Source organism: Pleuronectes platessa, chromosome 4 (genome assembly GCF_947347685.1).
Source record: "Pleuronectes platessa chromosome 4, fPlePla1.1, whole genome shotgun sequence".
NCBI classification, from domain to species: domain Eukaryota; kingdom Metazoa; phylum Chordata; class Actinopteri; order Pleuronectiformes; family Pleuronectidae; genus Pleuronectes; species Pleuronectes platessa.
The window spans coordinates 30,296,232-30,315,896 of record NC_070629.1 but is presented as its reverse complement, the minus strand read 5'-3'; the positions used below and the strand labels follow the sequence as shown (position 1 = coordinate 30,315,896).

General features: G+C 46.9%; 2 protein-coding genes across 9 annotated transcripts; one reads left to right on the top strand and one right to left on the bottom strand.

The window, feature by feature from the left end:
- Positions 1-1,650: 1,650 nt before the first annotated feature.
- Positions 1,651-8,860, bottom strand: rnf214 (ring finger protein 214). Of its 6 annotated transcripts, XM_053419988.1 has the most exons (8): positions 8,217-8,428; positions 7,130-8,005; positions 6,821-7,028; positions 5,978-6,207; positions 5,642-5,775; positions 3,655-3,883; positions 3,305-3,514; positions 1,651-2,919 (listed from the first exon to the last, which is right to left on the bottom strand). In XM_053419988.1, the coding sequence occupies exons 3-8, from the start codon at positions 7,005-7,007 to the stop codon at positions 2,146-2,148; spliced, it is 1,764 nt and encodes a 587-aa protein (XP_053275963.1). In that variant the 5' UTR covers positions 7,008-7,028; positions 7,130-8,005; positions 8,217-8,428; the 3' UTR covers positions 1,651-2,145. The 6 variants fall into 6 exon arrangements, with proteins under 6 accessions (XP_053275963.1, XP_053275962.1, XP_053275961.1 ...); XM_053419987.1 differs by lacking the exon at positions 8,217-8,428 and adding an exon at positions 8,814-8,860 and having other exon boundaries at positions 6,821-8,005; XM_053419986.1 differs by lacking the exon at positions 8,217-8,428 and adding an exon at positions 8,768-8,850 and having other exon boundaries at positions 6,821-8,005.
- On the top strand, positions 7,702-13,336 carry LOC128437756 (vacuolar protein sorting-associated protein 4A). 3 transcript variants are annotated; one of them, XM_053420009.1, is made up of 12 exons: positions 7,702-7,948; positions 7,979-8,038; positions 9,184-9,295; positions 10,293-10,437; positions 10,507-10,568; positions 10,994-11,113; positions 11,531-11,687; positions 12,064-12,212; positions 12,366-12,447; positions 12,578-12,797; positions 12,890-13,030; positions 13,183-13,336. In XM_053420009.1, exons 2-12 carry the CDS (start codon positions 8,018-8,020, stop codon positions 13,282-13,284), a joined length of 1,311 nt encoding a protein of 436 aa, XP_053275984.1. In that variant the 5' UTR covers positions 7,702-7,948; positions 7,979-8,017; the 3' UTR covers positions 13,285-13,336. The 3 variants fall into 3 exon arrangements, with proteins under 3 accessions (XP_053275984.1, XP_053275983.1, XP_053275982.1); XM_053420008.1 differs by having other exon boundaries at positions 7,704-7,916; positions 7,962-8,038; XM_053420007.1 differs by having other exon boundaries at positions 7,719-8,038.
- Positions 13,337-19,665: the final 6,329 nt, after the last annotated feature.

The window sequence follows — 19,665 nt, the reverse complement described above, 5'->3', positions numbered from 1 at the left end:
CCTCCTGCTCCTTCTCCTCCTCCTCCTCCTTCTCCTCTTCCTCCTGCTCCTGCACTTCCCCCTCCTGCTCTTCCTGCTCCTTCTCCTCCTCCTCCTGCTTCTCCTCCTCCTGCTCCTTCTCCTCCTCCTTCTCCTCCTCCTCTTCCTCCTGCTCCTGCACGTCCCCCTCCTGCTCTTCCTCCTTCTAGTGCTGCACCTCCTCTTCCTGCTCCTTCTCCTCCTCCTCTTCCTCCTGCTCCTGCACGTCCCCCTCCTGCTCCTTCTCCTCCTCCTCTTCCTCCTGCTCCTGCACGTCCCCCTCCTGCTCCTCCTCCTTCTAGTGCTGCACCTCCTCTTCCCGCTCCTACTCCTCTTCCTCCTGCTCCTGCACGTCCCCCTCCTGCTCTTCCTCCTCCTCCTGTTCCTCCTGCACTTCCTCCTCTTGCTCCTCCTCCCCCTCCTGCTCTTCCTCCTCCTCCTGCTCCTGCTCCTCCTCCTCAGATCCTCTTCCAGTGGAGACTCATCTTTTCACTGAAGCTTTAAACAGAAGTTTTCAGTTGAATCTGATGTTTTTAATCTTTCATTTATTTCATTTGTCTTTTCCAGATTCACACAGACTCAGGTCCGATCTCTGTGTGTGTGTGTGTGTCTGTGTGTGTGTGTGTGTGTGTGTGTGTGTGTGTGTCTCTGTGTGTGTGTGTGTGTGTTTTGATATTTACTGTGAAACGACGGCTCCTTTAATCTCGCCCATCGACCGCCCAGCGCTCCCATTAAAGCTGCCAGGTGTGTCCACAGGGAGAGAGAGAGAGAGAGTGTTAGTCTTTGAGAAGAATCTTTAAAAGGTTGTTGGTTGTTGTGTTTATGAGCTGGTGTGTGTGTGTGGGTGTGTGTGTGTGTGTGTGTGTGGATGGTTGGCCAGAGAAGTCAGCTCTGTATTTCACATCATATAAACTATATATTTCAGTCTTTAAAATGTATAACTTCAGATTTTAATGGTGAATTGATGATGAGACACTTCCTGTTTCCTGTTTTATGAGGAATCATTTCCTAAAAAGTGGCAAACGCACAAATTCCTTGAGAATTATATAAGAAATGTCGAAAGTCTGAGTAGCTGCACTTTGAGTTGATGAGAAAAGAAAAATGATTGATCCCTAAATATCAGTAAATCACTAAATAATATATCAACTCATGTTGATCTGCTGCAGGGGAAAGAGTCCAGAGCAGATCTGACAGAACACTCATTTGTACGTGTGAAAATCTTTCACCACTGGAGGCGGAGTCACTCACTGGGTTGAACTGGACGTAGACTCAGAGACTACACCTTCACTCATTGGACGGCGCTAGCTGTCAATCACACTGTGGTACCCCACCTCCCCCAACACATCCGGTGCTTTATGGTCTGTTTGACTCTAAATGATCATAATTCACAAAATGAACATCAGCTGTTTGAAGAAGACTTGACATTAGAGACTGAGACAGAAACTCCTTCATGTTCACTGACGTTATAAAGTGAGAAGTAGAGTCACTTTCTATAGACACTACCAGAGGAGTCGCCCCCTGCTGGTCAGTACACAGAAGACAGGTTTCACTTCAGCATTGGTTTCACTTTCTGGATCCAGTCTACGTTGGTTTTTATGGTCAATAATAAACTGACTTTATTTATATTATGAAAACATTTAATATATTTTATTTAAAAACATTATAAATTCCACAAAAATGTTATCATACAGAAACTTTTAATTTACAGTCACATTATCATTTATGACTTAATCAGATACCGATAATCACTAAATATTCCGCGCTTGTAAAGAAGTGACATAAAAACCAGAGTGGTTCAGCGTGTGATCGTTTCTCGAAGCTTCGTGTTCACCGCGGTGACGTTAGCATGCTGCTCTCTGTGAGGTCACGGGGTCACTTGGCGGGACAGAAGGGACACTAGATGTTCTCTGTGAGGTCACGGGGTCACTTGGCGGGACAGAAGGGACACTAGATGTTCTCTGTGAGGTCACGGGGTCACTTGGCGGGACAGAAGGGACACTAGTTGTTCTCTGTGAGGTCACGGGGTCACTTGGCGGGACAGAAGGGACACTAGATGTTCTCTGTGAGGTCACGGGGTCACTTGGCGGGACAGAAGGGACACTAGATGTTCTCTGTGAGGTCACGGGGTCACTTGGCGGGACAGAAGGGACACGAGTTGTTCTTGCTCGACTGCAGCCACATGCGGATGCAGTCCTTGTGGATGGTGTGGGAGCAGCTCAGCGGGTGGCGGCTCTCTGGCTCCACGGCATTTTGGCACATCAGGCACATTTTACGGGCCCCGGCACTCAGACCTCCGCCCGACGCCGATCTGGCTCTCTGCGGGGAGGGCGGCGGCCTCTGGATCGGGCCCAGGGGCAAGGGCCGGCCGATGGGCCCCGGGGCCACCCTCTCGTTCTGGGCCAGCTTCAGGCCGACCTGCTCGATGACCTCCTCCATGGACATGCCAGCCAACGTGCCGCGGGAGCTCTTCACCTGCTGCAGCAGCTGAGTCAGCTGAGCCTTGTTGCATTGTGGGAAGCGAGTCCCGAGCTTCTCCAGGACTTTGTCCAATTTACCGGCGGAGGCGGCAGCGGTGGGAGGCGGTGAGGGAACCACAGGGTAAACAGGAGGGGAGGGGGAGAGACTGAGAGGGGGCGTCACCCTCAGTGGCGCTCTGATGTGCGGCGGGAACTGCGGCGGCGGTTGGAAGTAGTGTTCAGGACGGAAGTAGGGATCGGGTGGCGGGAAGTGGCGGGGGGGCGGGTAGCGCTGATGGTACGGAGGTGGGAAAGGGGGCTGATACTGGTCCTGGTAGTAATGTGGGGGGGGGAAGGATCGGACCACTGGAATGGGAGGAGGATGGGGGGGCCCGAACTGCGGCTGAACCAGTGTCTGGATCAGCTGGTTGATCCTCAGCTCGACCTGCGGACGAAACACAGCTGATCAATGAGATCTGGAGAATCACAGCAAAGAGTTTATCACGTCTGAGACATGTTGACGTTCAAAAAGATGTTTAACCTACGACCTTTCATCGGATCAACATAAAAACATCCGGTCGGTTCGTTGATGGAGTGAAAAGCTTTCACAAGTTTCCAGGGTATCGACCATGACACCGTGTTACCATGGTTGACAGGTGGAGGCAGTTCTTGATCTCTTGGTCTCTTGGTGAGTGTCTGTGATTAAAGTGTATGATGCCGGCCTCTTGGTGTGTGTCTGTGTGTGTCTGTGATTAAAGTGTATGATGCCGGCCTCTTGGTGTGTGTCTGTGTGTGTCTGTGATTAAAGTGTATGGTGCCAGGCGTCTCACCGTGGGGACCTGTGGCAGAGTTGGGACGGTGACCTTTGTGAGGGTCTGGAGTTGTCGTCCTTGCTGCAGCTGCTGCATCACTTCCTGGAAGCGGCTCTGGAGCTCGGCCTGACTCCTCCTCACCGCAGCTTCCTTCTTCTCCCACTTCAGCCTCTCGTGGTGATACTGCTGAGGAGACTCCGCCTGCAGGGCGTTCAGGTACTGACCGAGCTACGACACCAGAGGACACGTTATCTGTCTTCATGTCTACTCCTCTATTTTATTTGTTCCACGTGAAAGTTCATATTTACAGTCACTTAACATCAGCCCAAACATTTAACTCTTCAAAATAAAAGCTCTGATGTCTGTACCTCTTTCAGCCAGACATCGATGTGAGTTATAGCGGCGTCCCTCTGCTTCTCCACCACGGCTTTCTCATCCTGTAAGGCCTGCAGCTCCGCCTCCTGCGCCTCCGTCCTCACGCGCTCCATCTCCTGCCTCAGCTCCTCCAGCTCCTCCTGCCACCTCCGCTGCTCCTCGCTCTGCTCCTCCGTGAGCGCAGCCAGCTTCCGCTCGCTCTCCTGCAGCTCATTCACCAACCTGGTCCAGAGGAAAGATGTGGAAAGATCAAGGTTTCTGTCTCCAGCCCTGATCACCAAACGCTCTGGAATCTCCTGGTTGTACCACAGAGGATTCAGCAGAACAGAGACACGGTATCAGTGGGTTCTACAGTGCCTTGCATAAGTATTCACCCCCCTTGGACTTTTTCCCATTATGTACTGTTACTAACTGGAATTCAAATAGACTTAAATAAACTTTTTCCCGTTTGATCAACAAAACATGCATAGTACTTTGGAGGTGCAAAATAAATTTTATTGTGACACAAACAATAATGAGAACAAAAAAGTTGACATCTGTTGGGTGCATAAGTATTCACCCCCCTGTGTCAATACTTGGTAGAACCCCCTTTCGCTGCAATTACAGCTGCAAGTCTTTTGGGGTATGTCTCTACCAGCTTTGCACATCTAGAGATGGAAAGGTTTGTCCATTCTTCTTGGCAAAAAAGATGAAGCTCAGTCAGATTGGATGGAGACCGTCTGTGAACCGCAATCTTCAAGTCTTGCCATAGATTCTCTATTGGATTGAGGTCTGGGCTTTGACTGGGCCATTTTAAGACATTAACATTCTTTAATCCAAACCATTCCTTTGTAGCTCTGGCTGTATGTTTAGGGTCATTGTCCTGCTGGAAGATGAACCTCCGCCCCAGTCTCAAGTCTTTTGCAGACTGCATCAGATTTTCTTCAAGGATTTCCCTGTATTTGGCTCCATCCATCTTTCCCTCTATTCTGAGCAGTTTCCCTGTACCTGCTGAAGAGAAGCATCCCCACAGCATGATGCTACCACCACCATGTTTCACTGTTGGGATGGTGTGCTCAGGGTGATGGGCAGTGTTGGGTTTTCGCCACACATAGCGTTTTGCATTGAGGCCAAAAAGTTCAATTTTGGTCTCATCTGACCAGAGCACCTTCTTCCACATGTTTGCTGTGTCTCCCACATGGCTTCTGGCAAACTCCAAACGGGATTTTTGATGGATCCCTTTCAACAATGGCTTTCTTCTTGCCACTCTTCCATAAAGGCCAGATTTGTGGAGTAGACGACTAATAGTTGTCCTGTGGACAGATTCTCCCACCTCAGCTGTGGATCTCTGCAACTCCTCCAGAGTAACCATGGGCCTCCTGGTTGCTTCTCTGATTAATTTTCTCCTTGTCCGACTCTTCAGTTTGGGTGGACGGCCTCCTCTTGGTAGGTTTGCGGTTGTGCCATATTCTTTCCATTTTCTTATGATGGATTTTATGGTGCTCAGAGAGATGTTCAAAGCTCTGGATATTTTTTTATAACCTAACCCTGCTTCATATTTCTCCACAACTTTATCCCTGACCTGTTTGGTGAGCTCCTTGGTCTTCATGATGCTGTTTGTTCAGTAATGATCTCCAACAAACTCTGAGTCCGTCACAGAACAGGTGTATTTATACTGAGATTAAATTGCAGACAGGTGGACCCTATTTACTAATTATGTGACTTGCAAATGTGACTTGGGAATGCAATTGGTCGCACCAGATCTTTGTTAGGGGTTTCACAGTAAAGGGGGTGAATACATATGCACTCAACACTTTTCAGATTTTTATTTGTAAATAATTGTGAAATCCATGTAATATTTCCCCCCACTTCCAAATGATGCACTATTTTGTGTTGGTCCATTACATAAACTCACGATGAAATAAATTTTAATCTGTGGTTATACCATGACAAAATGTAGAAAAGTCCAAAGGGGGTGAATACTTATGCAAGGCACTGTACCTCTTCTTCTCCTCCTCCGCTCGGTCCTTCTCTGACGTCATCTCTTGTTTTTTGGATAAGAAGTTCTTCCTGATGGCCTTGGAGTTGTTCAGCTGCAGTTTGACTCGCACAGACTCCAGTTTGTCCATGACAGCCTGAAACACACAGTTTGATGGTGAAATGGTTCTTGACAGAGACGGGTTTGAAATCACGTCTGAACCGTGACAAGTTCTCCTGCCAAGTTTCAAACATGAGGTTGAGTAGCAGAAGCTTGTTGGTTCACTGGAGGGGAAGTGATGTGGTCTCTATACTTATAGAAATATGAAACTAGGTCTTGTTAGCGAGGGTCAGTCTGACCTGGTGCTGCCGTGCGGCCTCCTCCTTCTTCTTCTGCAGTTGTTGTTTGTGTTTGTCTTGCTCCGCCTCCTCCTCGCCCTGCTTCCTCTTCAGACCGCCGTACTCCTCCGACAGGCTGACGCTGTAATCCAACATGGCCGACACCTGGCTCTCCCAGTCGGGCTCCGTGTTGACGCCCGACTCTTCTGTGGTGGCGTCCGTCTGCACGGCCTGAACCTTCCTCAGCACGTCTGGGGGAGGAACGTTTTAGTTTTAATCATGTCCCGTCTGCTAACATAGAGGAGGCGGGGTTTATGACCAACATTCCTGCCAACCACTGGGGGGCGATCAAGATCCTGTCGCTGCTCTGCCCGTTTTAAAACCGCAACCTGAAATACTTTAATGTACGATGGTTTATTTGATCATTCTGGGTTTTTCTTTTCTAGTTTGACAAAAGCTACCACTCGTATTTTCACGTCTTGTTTCGAGCTGTTGTCGTATGTTGATGTTGCAAAGTCCCGTGAAACTTCTACCATGTTCTTCTGATGTTCGACATTATGAGATTGACCTCATTCAGGTTCATCAGAAAATAGTGTTTACATCTAAGTTTCTAATTGTCTTTATCGGGTTAATACAAGAATGTTGGCGTCTACGTATAAAAGGTTTTGACTATATATGTATATAGTCAATAACCTTTTATATATATCTGCTTATACGAGAAGATGAAGGTTTGAGTCCCGGTTGAAGATTCATTATTTCCACACATGATGTCAAACTGCAGAAGTTTGGTGTCAGCTCAGCATTAGCATCAACATTAGCATTAGCCAGATGTTCCTAATAAATTGAGTAAACTTGTGGTTTTACCTTTCACCGTCATGTTCGCTAACTCCTTCTCCACCTCCTCCAGCTCCAGATCCTCCAGCTCCTCGTCATCCAGCTCCTCCCACTCCCCGTCTTCCTCCCCCTCGTCCTCCTCCTGAGCCCGGTGCGGGACCTCTTCTCCTGGATTCATTCTCACCGTTTCCCCGCTAACATCCATGCTAGCATCCATGCTAACAAGATGCTGGCAGAGCTACAAAGATGCAACTTAAAGTTTAATTCCCGTGTCGTTTCCTGCGACGCTTCAAATTCTCACTGAGTCACTGATCAAACTTATTAAAAATAAAAACTAACTTTATTCAGGTAACTGTCGCTGTTGCGGTTTCCGCCCTAAGCAGAAGTGTTGGTGCGTCGCTGAACTGGATCCGACTGAAACTCGTCATCTGTCCACAAGGTTCCGCCTCAAAGATCGTCCATTTGAGGATGTACCAACAAAAAGACACAAACATCGAAACAACCACAAATGAAGGTTTGAACTGAAATCAGAACAATAAAAAATAAGAATAAAAACAAGGCTACATATTATTTGAAATACAGAGAGAATCATGGTGAATTTTGATATGAGTATTTAATGATAAAACGATGATTACAGTTGACAATGACATAATAACGGTTTTCTTACTTTTATTTAGTTTTGGAACAAAAAAAAGGACACAAAACGACGCAATCATAAATAATGAAATTCATTAATAAATAACTAAATTTGGTAATAAATAAAAAAAAAAACATAAGTTTGATAATTTTTGTTCTTATTAGGGCCCGAGCACTGACAGGCACTAACGCTTACGCTTTTTCGGAAAATTTTAAAGTAGTGAATATTTATGTATTGTGGAGGAATTTTCAAAGGGCGTGGCAAAATGGCTCAACCCTTTGATGACACTGTATTTACTTCGGGTCTCTTATTTTGGAAATACACACAGGATGTTAGCTTGGCAGCAGTTGGCTACATGTTAGCCGCAGTGTTTGTTTCCGGTCGATGCAGAGCTGTCAATCTTTAGCTAACTAGCATCGTTAGCATCGTTAGCCGCTGTGTTGTCATATCAACACGGAGCTGTTACTAGAGCGTCTCTTCATCCACATCCGGAGGACTCACATCTGGAGGACACACATCTGAAGGACACACATCTGGAGGACACACATCTGGAGGACACACATCTGGACTCTGCAGAACTGGGAGATGAAATGACAACGTCAACACTGCAGGTCTGTGCTAGCTGGCTAGGTGTTAGCATGCTACACCTGTGACGTGAGCTAGTTCGCGCACTAGCATTGTTAGCAAAGAAGTTTAGTTCACTAGTGTTTTCTTCTTATTGAAACTAAGCATCACACGCACGTGCTAACTACACAGTGACGTAATAATATAGATAGTGAGTTCGCTCACTTGCTGCTGCAGGATGTTTATAACGGTATCAGCCTGTTAGCTTGTTAGCTGTAGCTTCAGCTAACACGAACACAACCAAGAGTAATGGAACATTTTATGTGACTAGTCATTAGTTTAACAAGCATCTCTGTGGAAGCAGCGACTCCAACAGGACCTGTGTGACTGGTGCTTTGTTTTGGTTGAAGCTAACACGTGAACTCCCCCTTCCTGTGTGTCTGTCTCCACCCACCATCCACCTCCTCTTCTCTCTCTCCTGTGTGTCTGTCTCCACCCACCATCCACCTTCTCTTCTCCCTCTCCTGTGTGTCTGTCTCCACCCACCATCCACCTCCTCTCCGCCCTCTCCTGTGTGTCTGTCTCCACCCACCATCCACCTCCTCTTCTCTCTCTCCTGTGTGTCTGTCTCCACCCACCATCCACCTTCTCTTCTCCCTCTCCTGTGTGTCTGTCTCCACCCACCATCCACCTCCTCTTCTCCCTCTCCTGTGTGTCTGTCTCCACCCACCATCCACCTCCTCTCCGCCCTCTCCTGTGTGTCTGTCTCCACCCACCATCCACCTTCTCTTCTCCCTCTCCTGTGTGTCTGTCTCCACCCACCATCCACCTTCTCTCCGCCCTCTCCTGTGTGTCTGTCTCCACCCACCATCCACCTCCTCTTCTCTCTCTCCTGTGTGTCTGTCTCCACCCACCATCCACCTCCTCTCCGCCCTCTCCTGTGTGTCTGTCTCCACCCACCATCCACCTCCTCTTCTCCCTCTCCTGTGTCTGTCTCCACCCACCATCCACCTCCTCTTCTCCCTCTCCTGTGTGTCTGTCTCCACCCACCATCCACCTCCTCTTCTCCCCTCTCCTGTGTGTCTGTCTCCACCCACCATCCACCTTCTCTTCTCCCTCTCCTGTGTGTCTGTCTCCACCCACCATCCACCTCCTCTCCGCCCTCTCCTGTGTTTCCCTGCCTCTGTTGCAGAAAGCGATCGATCTTGTGACCAAAGCCACAGAAGAAGACAAGGCAAAGAACTATGAAGAGGCCCTGCGCCTGTACCAGCACGCGGTGGAGTACTTCCTACACGCCATCAAGTGTGAGCACTGCAACCCCCCCCCCCCCCCCGCCCTGTCACACCCCCGGCCCCTCCTTCAGACTGATGCATCAGGGAGACCCGGCTGATGAGCTGGACACACGGTGTTTTAACATCCTTTCAAACAGGAGAATCAGAATCTCCACATGTCACAGTGGACAACACACCTCTAGTCTGTATGTGCAGTGTCTCTATTGGACAAGTCTCTCTCTCCAGAAACAGAAACATTCCAGACGTGAATTCCAGAGAATGTCCACACGGTTGGGTCCAGACTTTTCTTTGGAGTTTCCCTTTTACATATTAGTAACACAGCAGGAGATTCTCTGGTCAGACACGTTCATAACAACACAGACATCTCCAGAGCGTCAGGAGAGGTGGAGCAACACACAGAGGCAGAACGGAAACGACAGACTCACATCGACACCGGTGTCTACAATTATCACCAGAAGAGCTGGAGTCTTGTATTCTTTTTAAGTTGACATCTTCATCAGGGTCTTCTATGTGTATGGCGCCTCCTTTTCATCCAAAGACATTTGTATTCTTTCTTTCTTTATCTCAGTTTTGCATCTATCGTTAGTTAGAAACTTCACCAGCAAGCCCCCTCCCTCTGGAGGATCTCCTGCTGAGACATTTGTGTTCTCACTTACAGCTCCTCCAGATGTTTAGGAGATTATTAGGAGTTCAGTGCAGGTCTGGAAGCAGCAAAGAGATGTTGCCTTCCTCCATTTGTTGTCTCTCTCCCTTCCTTACTCAACCTTGGATCCTCTGCAATAGAGAAATGAGGATTCAGTATTAAACACACAGAAATATGTGTTGGATTTAGATCCTCTTCCTCACCTGATCTGTGTGCTGTCATCCTGTGTTAGAGGGGCCCAGCAATAAGACCATTCATACTTCATTCAAAATGATAAAACAACACTATACAATAGACCTTAACCATACAAATGTCTACAACTCTAACTTTGGTTGGTTTTATTCAAGTTTGGTGTTTGATCCACAGATGATGCCCACAGCGACAAGGCAAAGGAAAGCATACGAGCCAAATGTCTGCAGTACCTGGACCGGGCAGAGAAACTCAAAGACTACCTGAAGAGTAAAGACAAACAGGGCAAGAAGCCCGTCAAGGAGGCGCAGAGCAATGACAAGTAGGTCGTCTTCAGACTCTTTGTGTAACGGTGTTGTCAGGTTCTTATTCGTGTGTGTTTGTATCGTAGGAGCGACAGTGACAGCGAGGGAGAAAACCCAGAGAAGAAGAAGCTGCAGGAGCAGCTAATGGGTGAGTGGACGTCATTCCTTGTGGCTGTGAAAGTAATGATGTTGTTTTTTGTGTGATCAGTTTGTGTTTGTTAATACTTGCTGACCTTACTTGTGGTTTCATAAGGAGAACTTTTGAATGTGTTCTGTTGGTTGTGCCCTCGTGTTTGCTGTTTGGATCCAGCTGCCCTCTGCCCCGACTTTAACTTAGTACTATTTCAGTCCTAGTTCCAAATGCCTCTTATCTGTGCTCGTGTTCTGACGGATCTGGACATGTTAAACCTCAAAGCTTTTTACTATGATGTAGAGTCACTGCCCTGGAAGAAACTATTTCATTAGTAGTCCCTGTGTTAGGATTCAGAGAGGTTGTGAGTTCCTGTCAGGTCTGCAGGTGTCTGGTGTTTTAAGGTTGTTGAGACCTTCATCGTGTTCCCGCTGTGTGTGCAGGTGCCATCGTGATGGAGAAGCCCAACGTCAGGTGGAACGATGTGGCCGGACTGGAGGGAGCCAAGGAAGCTCTGAAGGAAGCCGTCATCCTGCCCATCAAGTTCCCTCATCTCTTCACAGGTCCTGACGGGAAATGTTAACACTTGTGGTCACTTGAAAGATCAGCTGTGTTTTTCCTTTTTAATGATTAATGACATTTTAAAGTTTTCTCTACTTCCAGTCATAACTCTGCTGTTTCCATAAAGTTATTTCACACTGAAAAAAAGCCAGTTATATAAATGTGACAGCAGCAAAGACTTTAGTTTCAGACGGTTCAGAAATGACCGTCTCTGATTTTAGATTTCAGAATTACCTACTTGTCTTTGTTATTATTACTATTTTTGATTGCAATATTTCACTTTTCTTCCATTTCCAGATTATTGCATCGCTCTAAATAAAGCTTTCCTAATTACTTTAGAAGTTTATATTACTGCATTAGTAATATAGTAAACATATAATCATCGGAGCGTCATTTCTCGTGTTGCTTGCTGTTCTCAGGCAAGCGGACTCCATGGAGAGGCATCCTGCTGTTCGGGCCTCCGGGGACGGGGAAGTCCTACCTGGCCAAGGCCGTGGCCACAGAGGCCAACAACTCCACCTTCTTCTCCGTCTCCTCCTCAGACCTCATGTCCAAGTGGCTGGGAGAGAGTGAGAAGTATGTTGTCTCCTCATGTGGTCTGTGTTATACAGAGGGACAGTGTGATCTTCTTTCAGCGGAAAACAATGGTTCCTTTGATTGATCGCCTCTATCGCCACCTACTGGACTGGACGTCCCACAAGTGAGGAAGCTTCAGGGCTTGTAGCGCTGAAGATGACGGTTGGCAGAGGCCTGTAGAGTTTGATCTCAGCAGGTCACTCTCTGCTATGGTTTGTTCAAGACCAGCATTTAATGTGTTTTATAAAAAGCTTGGTTACTCTGTGATCAACAGCAGCACGATCTGAATCTCCTCCAGGTTTAGTTTGACTCTTCATGTGGACGGTTGTCTCCGGTCTCTCACTCTCCCTCTGTCCTCCCTCCCTCTGTCCTGCAGGCTGGTGAAGAATCTGTTCGACTTGGCTCGACAACACAAACCCTCGATCATCTTCATCGATGAGGTGGACTCGCTGTGCGGCTCCAGGAACGAGAACGAGAGCGAGGCCGCCCGCCGCATCAAGACGGAGTTCCTGGTCCAGATGCAGGGTGAGCTCCTGGCGATCAGCTGATCAGTCTGACGGACAGTTAAGAATATACAGAATCAAATAGTACAATATATGAATCAAACGCTGTGTCAGCGACGACAGACACCTGTGAAACAGGAGTTTCCTCATGTTGACCGAAGCTCTGGTTCTGTAGGTGTGGGAAACAATAACGACGGCATCTTGGTGCTGGGAGCCACCAACATCCCCTGGGTTTTAGACGCTGCCATTCGCAGAAGGTCAGAGGTCACTATGATACACCTCGTGTCCACCTTGTTGTCCAGGGCTCATCGGGATACTTGTTATTATCACATTATTACCATCGTTACTTTTGATTGAAACATCTGATCAGTGTTTGTCCTGTGTCAGATTTGAGAAGCGGATCTACATCCCTCTGCCGGAGGAGCCAGCTCGGGCTCAGATGTTCCGTCTTCATCTGGGCAACACGCCGCGCAGCCTGAGCGACGCCGACCTGCGGCAGCTCGCCCACAAAACAGACGGCTACTCCGGAGCCGACATCAGCATCATCGTCCGGGACGCGCTCATGCAGCCGGTCAGGAAGGTCCAGTCGGCCACGCACTTCAAAAAGGTGACCTCATCAGAAACCAGAGAGAAAGAAAAGAGGTCAAATCCCCATTTCACGTAAACGTTGTGATTTATTTCTTCTTGTTGCTCCTGCAGGTTCGAGGTCCGTCACGAAGCAACAGCCAGATAATGGTGGACGACCTCTTGACCCCTTGTTCGCCTGGCGACCCTGCAGCCATAGAGATGACCTGGATGGAGGTGCCGAGTGACAAGCTGCTGGAGCCCATCGTCTGCATGGTGAGCTGTTCAGGATATTCATTAACAATAAGACAAGCAGCCATGTAACTCGACAGAACAGCAGCTGACGATGTAACGTCCCCCTCCCCCCCCTCCCCCTGTGTGTCTGATGATCTGTGATGAAACCTGATGAACGTCTCTGCCTCCTGCAGTCGGACATGCTGCGCTCCCTGTCCACCACCCGCCCCACCGTCAACACCGAGGACCTGTTCAAGGTCAAGAAGTTCACAGACGACTTTGGGATGGAGGGCTGAGAGACGGAGCTCCTCCCACATCACTGGAGTCCACCAGAAGGATCAACCCCCCCCCCCCCCCCCCCCCCCCAACTGCTGCACCATCCTGTAGATCTTCATCTCCCAGCTCGGTTCATGGCCTCTCATGGTAGAACAGCTACGACTGGTAAAGAAATGTATTTCTTACTTCTGATCATCAGTCTCGTATTATTTATTTTATTTATTTTAAATCCCTGGAGGACGTCGAACAAAAGCAAGAACAGAAAACCTCGGTGTGAGTTGATAGTCGGACAATTGAACCCACGTCGTTCGGTCACAGAACAGCTGCTTCAGCTCATCTGACCTGCAGTAAACCTGAATCCTACCATGGGGGGGTGGGGGGGGGGGGGTTGTCCCTTTCTGAGCCGCTTCCATCTCTGACTGAAGGAACGTACGTTCAGCCATCGTGCACTTTGAAGGACGACGACGTTTGAAGAAGAAACAAAAGAAGTTAGTTCTCCTGCGAGTGTGTGAATGCATCTGTGTTTTTATTGTGTGTGTCTTAATGTAAATGTCTTTATGTGAAGATGTTATTTTATTATTTGAAGAAGAGTTAAAGTACTTGATTGTCGCTGCCTCCGTGTCCGATAGCTCCAGAGCTTTTTGGTTCAGTATTAACATCGATTTCCCTCAATCCAGAAAACTTGAAAAAGAATCCTGTAGTTTCTCTTGAGACAAATGTCTCAGCTCTGTGTCCGTTCAGCAGCTCGACCTTTCAATCTGATCACAGCCGCTTCATCAGCAGCAGATTGGGAATTGTAGATTATATTTAACTTTATTATTTTAATGTTTAAGAAAATGGAAAAACTAGATCCTGAGTCCTCGAATCTGCTCCAGAATGTAACGAGTTAAAAGTCAAAGTTCTCAGAGGAGAAGTTGATCGTCTTCATTAGAAAGTTCCACAGCAGCCGCTAAATAGATTCTCTTTATTTCCAGTGACAAGGATGGAGTTTACTGCTCAGATGAACTGCACTCCGTTTCCCAGAATGCACTCTGTGTGAACGTGAGCTCTTCTCTTTTGCTGCGTTGATGCTTCAGGTTCTGATTAAACGTTAAACACTATTTATTCCACTTATGACTCGACTCATAGATTCAGTTTGTTTACACTTGTTAGATGGAGCTTGACTGAAAGTCTGCTTGTTCTGTTGGGAGGTTCACACACACACACACACACACACACACACACACACACACACACACACACACAGACACACACACACACACCAGGTTATTTTACATCCAACTATCACTGGACGCTCTGAACCCCCCGACCTCCCGCTGTCACATCATGATCACGCAGCACTTCTTGTGGTGCCTGTGTGTGTGTCTGTTTGTGTGTTTGTGTGTTTGTGGAGGTTTGCAGTGGTTCAGTTCTCAACCTTCCTGTACAGGGACGTCCTTGCCTCCATGTAACCAAGACTACCAACTTACCCTGGATTAATAAAAACTGATATTTCAAATGGAGAAAAAAATAAACAGAGTTGCTTGTTTGACATTTTTTCTCATGTTTATGGTTTGAACACGTTTAGCGGCTCTAACAGTCACATGATCAGTGTCACATGCTCTTCATCCAGCCACTCACAGCCAGGGGTCCGAACACAAGTGATTCTACTGACGAGGCCACAGTTTATTTTACAGTTTATTTTACAGTTTATTTACAGTAAACTACAGTTTCGGGCTTTTAAAGGAAAAGTTCAACATCATAGAAACAAAGACTGTAAACAAAGATGCTTTACTTCCTGTCACTATCCAGAAATGAAGTAAAAGTATTTCAGATCAGCAGATGTGTCCTGAATACGTCTTGGGTCCATTCCCATCTGAACCTAGAGCTGCCCTCTGTGTTAGGATCACATGGGACAGATGTTAACTCCAGGTGTGAACAGGGCCTTGTTGGACAGAACCAGGTGAACTGATAAAACTCAGATGACCTACAGTTCCACGATGTCCCTGAACACATCCTCCGCAAACAGAATCAGTGGTAAATGGTTTTTATTTATAAAGATCTTTTCTAGACTTGATGACTCAAAGCACTTTGCAGTCTGCCATTCACACACACATTCACACACACATTCACACACACATTCACACACACATTCACACACACATTCACACAGTCCATCTGTTGGCAGCACTTTTTGTTCTATGAGGGGAAATTCGGGGTTCAGCAACTTGCCCAAGGACACTTCGGCCAGCAGATGGGGGAGACTGGGAATCGAACTGCCGACCTTCTGGTTAGAGGACGGCCGCTCTACCCCTTACTATAGCCGCCTTTAACATAAACATATTTCCTAGAATGTTGAACTGTTCCTTTAACAAACAATCAGCAGATTCACGACTTGACTTCAAGGACACTTTGACACAGAAGCTGTTTACTGATCAGACCTGAGATCTGCTCTTACTTCCAGTTTCCCTCATGAATCAACAGATCTGGTTCCTGATGAATGATCCAGGTCGAGTCCGAGCGACTTCCTGCTTCACAGACTGATCGTTTGGATGTTCAGGTCCAAACGAGAGGAGAACACATCGGCCTGTTTGTAAAGTCCAGTTTCCTTCAAGCACAGACATTGGCAGCTTTATGGATTTAAGAACTGATCCAGAAGCATTGAAGATAATTATATTGTTCTGATAAGCAGGTCACAGTTCTACTGATCACTTCAGTTCTGCTCTGATCTGTGTGAACGGTTTGAATCTGAATCGTCCTTGATCCACTGAAACGTCCTGAGGAGCAGATCCAGGTTCCCCGTGTGGACGGAGGAACCACGTCATCATCATCATCATCTTCTTCATCTTCATCTTCATCTTCTGATTCTGATTCTGATTCCTCCTGTTCACACTTTGCTGTGGCTCTCTGCTCGAGGAGCCGCTCGTTTGCTGATGGAAGGTTGGCATCAGCTCCGGTTCACAGGCTGAGGAGAGGAGACGACCAACTGACCCAGAGACACGTCTGTACTCACGGGGGGGGGGGGGGGGCTTCTCTCTGAAGTACAGACTCTCCAAACTGTCTGTGGCCGTCGCTCTGCATCAGGACAGAAACAGAAAGAATCAGATACTGATAACTAATGTGTCAACAAGGTGTTTGAATCTGATGTGGTATGAATTCCTGATAAATATGACAACCTAGAGATCCGACCCAGTGGTGTGTGTGTGTGTGTGTGTGTGTGTGTGTGTGTGTGTGTGTTTGTGTGTGTGTCTGTGTGTGTATGTGTGTGATGGGGGGGGGGGGGGGTTGTACATGAAGAGCAGGGTGAGCCTCAGACAACCAGGTGAATTTATTCTTCAGGTTGTTGTACGGCTGCTTCCTCAGACTGTACTGACCCACGAGGGGCAGCTGAGAGAAACCCTGACACACACACACACACACACACACACGCACACACACACACACACACACACACACACACACACACACACACACACACACACACACACACCTACCTCTATCACCATCACAGACAGACAGAGAGAGTTACGTGTTCACAGCTGGATTCTCACCGTCCAACAGTATGTTTGTGTGTGTTTGTGTGTATGTTTGTGTTTGTTTGTGTGTGTTTGTGTGTGTGTTTGTTACCATTAGACACTTACCACATGTCCAGAGCTGTAGTTTGGCTCCTGGTCCCTAGGAGGAGCTCTGGGCTTCTGACGGAGGAGAGAGAACATGTGACAAAGACCTGACCAGTCTGAGCTAATGGATCTAACACAGGTGGAGATTACTGGGAGGGATTAGAGGGAAGAGGCTGCACAGACAGATCAGAGCATTAGTGCGGGTTGGGAATGGGGCTAGAGGGACATTCACAGTTTACTGGTTCAAATGGACACTCACCACAGTGGGACCACTCTGGGGGTCATGGGCTGCTGTGGGATACCGTACATCCTCGCCAACCCGAAATCAGCTGCACACAGGAGGAAGAAAACAGGTCCAGTAAAACACCAGCAGCAACCTACTGGTGAACTTCCATCATCGACTCATGTGTTCGAAGATTTCAAATCCACAGTGACAGAAAACTGGAAAGCAGCAAATGCAACCAGTGAATATTTTAGCACATAAATAACAATAAATGAATTATGAAAATGTCTGTGATTTGTGACTAAACCATTAATCCAGAAATCGAGGTTCCTGGACAAAATAATCTTAATCCAACATCGACTCTTTGTTTAAAAGGTTTTCAGGTTAATAATTTCACTCTGCTCTGATTGGCCAGCTGATCTGCTCTATTGTGATTGGTCAACAGCTTCCAGCATCCGCTCTCAATTCACCTGGCGTTGCTAGGGGGGGCGTGTCAGACTAGCTGCTCGGCTTACATTATGCAAAAGTGAGGCCTTGTGACATGTGATCACAAAGATGTGGAAGTGTTGTCTGGATCACTAACAAGTGCACAACTGTTACAATCACACAAAAAAAACAATGAAGCACACGAGAGGAAACAAACATCTCTTCCTGCTTCCTCTCCTTCCCCGACTACTTCCTCCTGTGGCTCCGCCTCCAGAAGCCCGACAGGAAGCCAGCCCACCTGACTTCCTCCTCATGGTGGAGGCCTCATCCTCTACGACCGTGTGAGTCGGCCTCGTTCGATGGTTCCACAGTGAACACATTCAGGTCTTTCATAACTGTGTTGATGTTTAACGGAGACATATTATGACCATTTTACCACAAGTTGATATGGCTCCTTGGGGTCTTAATGAAATGTCTGTAACATACTTTGGTCAAAATACCACAAGGATCATTTCAAACAGCCCTGCTTAGAGCGCCTGTTCCTTTAAATGCTAATGAGTCAGTGAGTCACACCGTCTTGTTGTCGGTGTCGAGAGCTTCGCAATGCTAGTGACTTGAGTCGTAGATAGTGTGTGCATGAGTATGTAACAAGTACAGTGTGTTTATGTAAGTTACTGTTTGTGAAAAGTGTTTATGTAAATGGAAGTCACGGGAACGCCATTAAATGGGGGGTCTCCCATTTCATTGTGACTAGAGACTGATAAGGAAGCTCCTCCTCAGTCACTCACAGGAATCATAACAGATCCTGGGAGTTGTTTTGAGTTCAGTAGACACATTCCCACATTAACGTGTAGAAGTACTACAAGAGGGGACTTATCATAATATGTCCCCTTTAAGAAAGATTCAGTAGTTTTATATTAGATGTAAGTTTGATGACATTAAAGTTGGTATTTAGTCTCTTTGTTTGTTTCATTTTATGATTGTTGTTTATTATGTTTTATGTTTTAGAGCCATTCCCAACTACTGAAACTAGTTCAGTGGAAAGTCTGTGCTCCTCTGTCCTGACTGACCCTGACCCCTGATCCTGGAACTGTGATTTGAAAGGAAATCAATACTCATCCTCAACTTTACTTCATATCACACATTTCGTTCTCAGCTTCCAAATAAATAAATCCACTATTTATATACAGCTCTCCCACTCCTCATCTTCAATTATGGATCCAAATTCTTTTACAATTTTTTGGCGGGTAAAAGATCAGTGGTTTAAATGTTGACTGGAAGAGGAAAACCGTTCAGGCAGTCATGAGCGAGGTCAAAGGTCAGAGGGTTGGTGCTCTGCAGTGTGTGAACCCAGGTGTAATGTGATTACAGTGAGAGCTGCAGAGGGACGGCTCAGTGTCTTTACGTCTGTCTGTCTGTCCTCAGCAGATCAGACACCTTCAGGTCCCTGATAACGAGATGAAGAGGATGATGAAGAGGATGATGAAGAGGATGAGGAGGCAGAAACGACCGAGGGTCAACGTGAAGCTGACGTCAGCCTTTCGCTCCAGGGACGGTCAAACTGGGATAAAGCTTTTCATTCATTAAAACAAAATGTGTGCATTAAAATAGGCATTAATAATGTTGATAGCAGATTTATTGATAAATCTATAAATAAATAGAATAAATGATAAACGAATTGATTATTTGATGATTGACAAATAATGGAATTAGGAATTGAATTTTCGAAAAGAAATAACTTCATTATAGTTAAATATAAGAATAATGAAATGTTGATAATTCTGTGAAAGTTGTGGTCGTCCACACTGATTCAACTTAATACTCCTAACATTTACATAACATTTGAGCATTTAAGATGCTGCTACACAAAATTATATTCTACACAACTCTATTTACTCAATATTAGCTCCATCATGCTCGACAGGCTGCACACTGATGGGTTAGGGTTACCCACCTGACCTTGATCCTCAGTTGACCTCGTGTGACAGGAGGTTTCCAGTCACTGACTGGTCACTGGTTTCTTCCCCACCACGAAGGGGGAGGAGGCCGGCCTCCGCTCTTTGACGGAGTCGGCTAGCGTCATGGTGGAGGTGGAGACATGGAGGTTCTCTCTGGACGGAGCCGTGATGAGGATGGAAGGAGGACGTGGAGAC

Bases quoted from the DNA above. Each gene is read 5' to 3' on its own strand.
- rnf214 (XM_053419987.1), bottom strand. From the start codon at position 7,007: ATGGATGCTAGCATGGATGTTAGCGGGGAAACGGTGAGAATGAATCCA. The intron at 3,515-3,654 runs GTACAGACATCA...CTGGTGTCGTAG, and splicing joins TCGATGTCTGGCTGAAAGAG to CTCGGTCAGTACCTGAACGC. The intron at 2,920-3,304 runs GTGAGACGCCTG...TTTCGTCCGCAG, and splicing joins CTCTGCCACAGGTCCCCACG to GTCGAGCTGAGGATCAACCA.
- LOC128437756 (XM_053420009.1), top strand. From the start codon at position 8,018: ATGACAACGTCAACACTGCAG. The intron at 10,569-10,993 runs GTGAGTGGACGT...CTGTGTGTGCAG, and splicing joins GCTGCAGGAGCAGCTAATGG to GTGCCATCGTGATGGAGAAG. The intron at 13,031-13,182 runs GTGAGCTGTTCA...TGCCTCCTGCAG, and splicing joins TGGAGCCCATCGTCTGCATG to TCGGACATGCTGCGCTCCCT.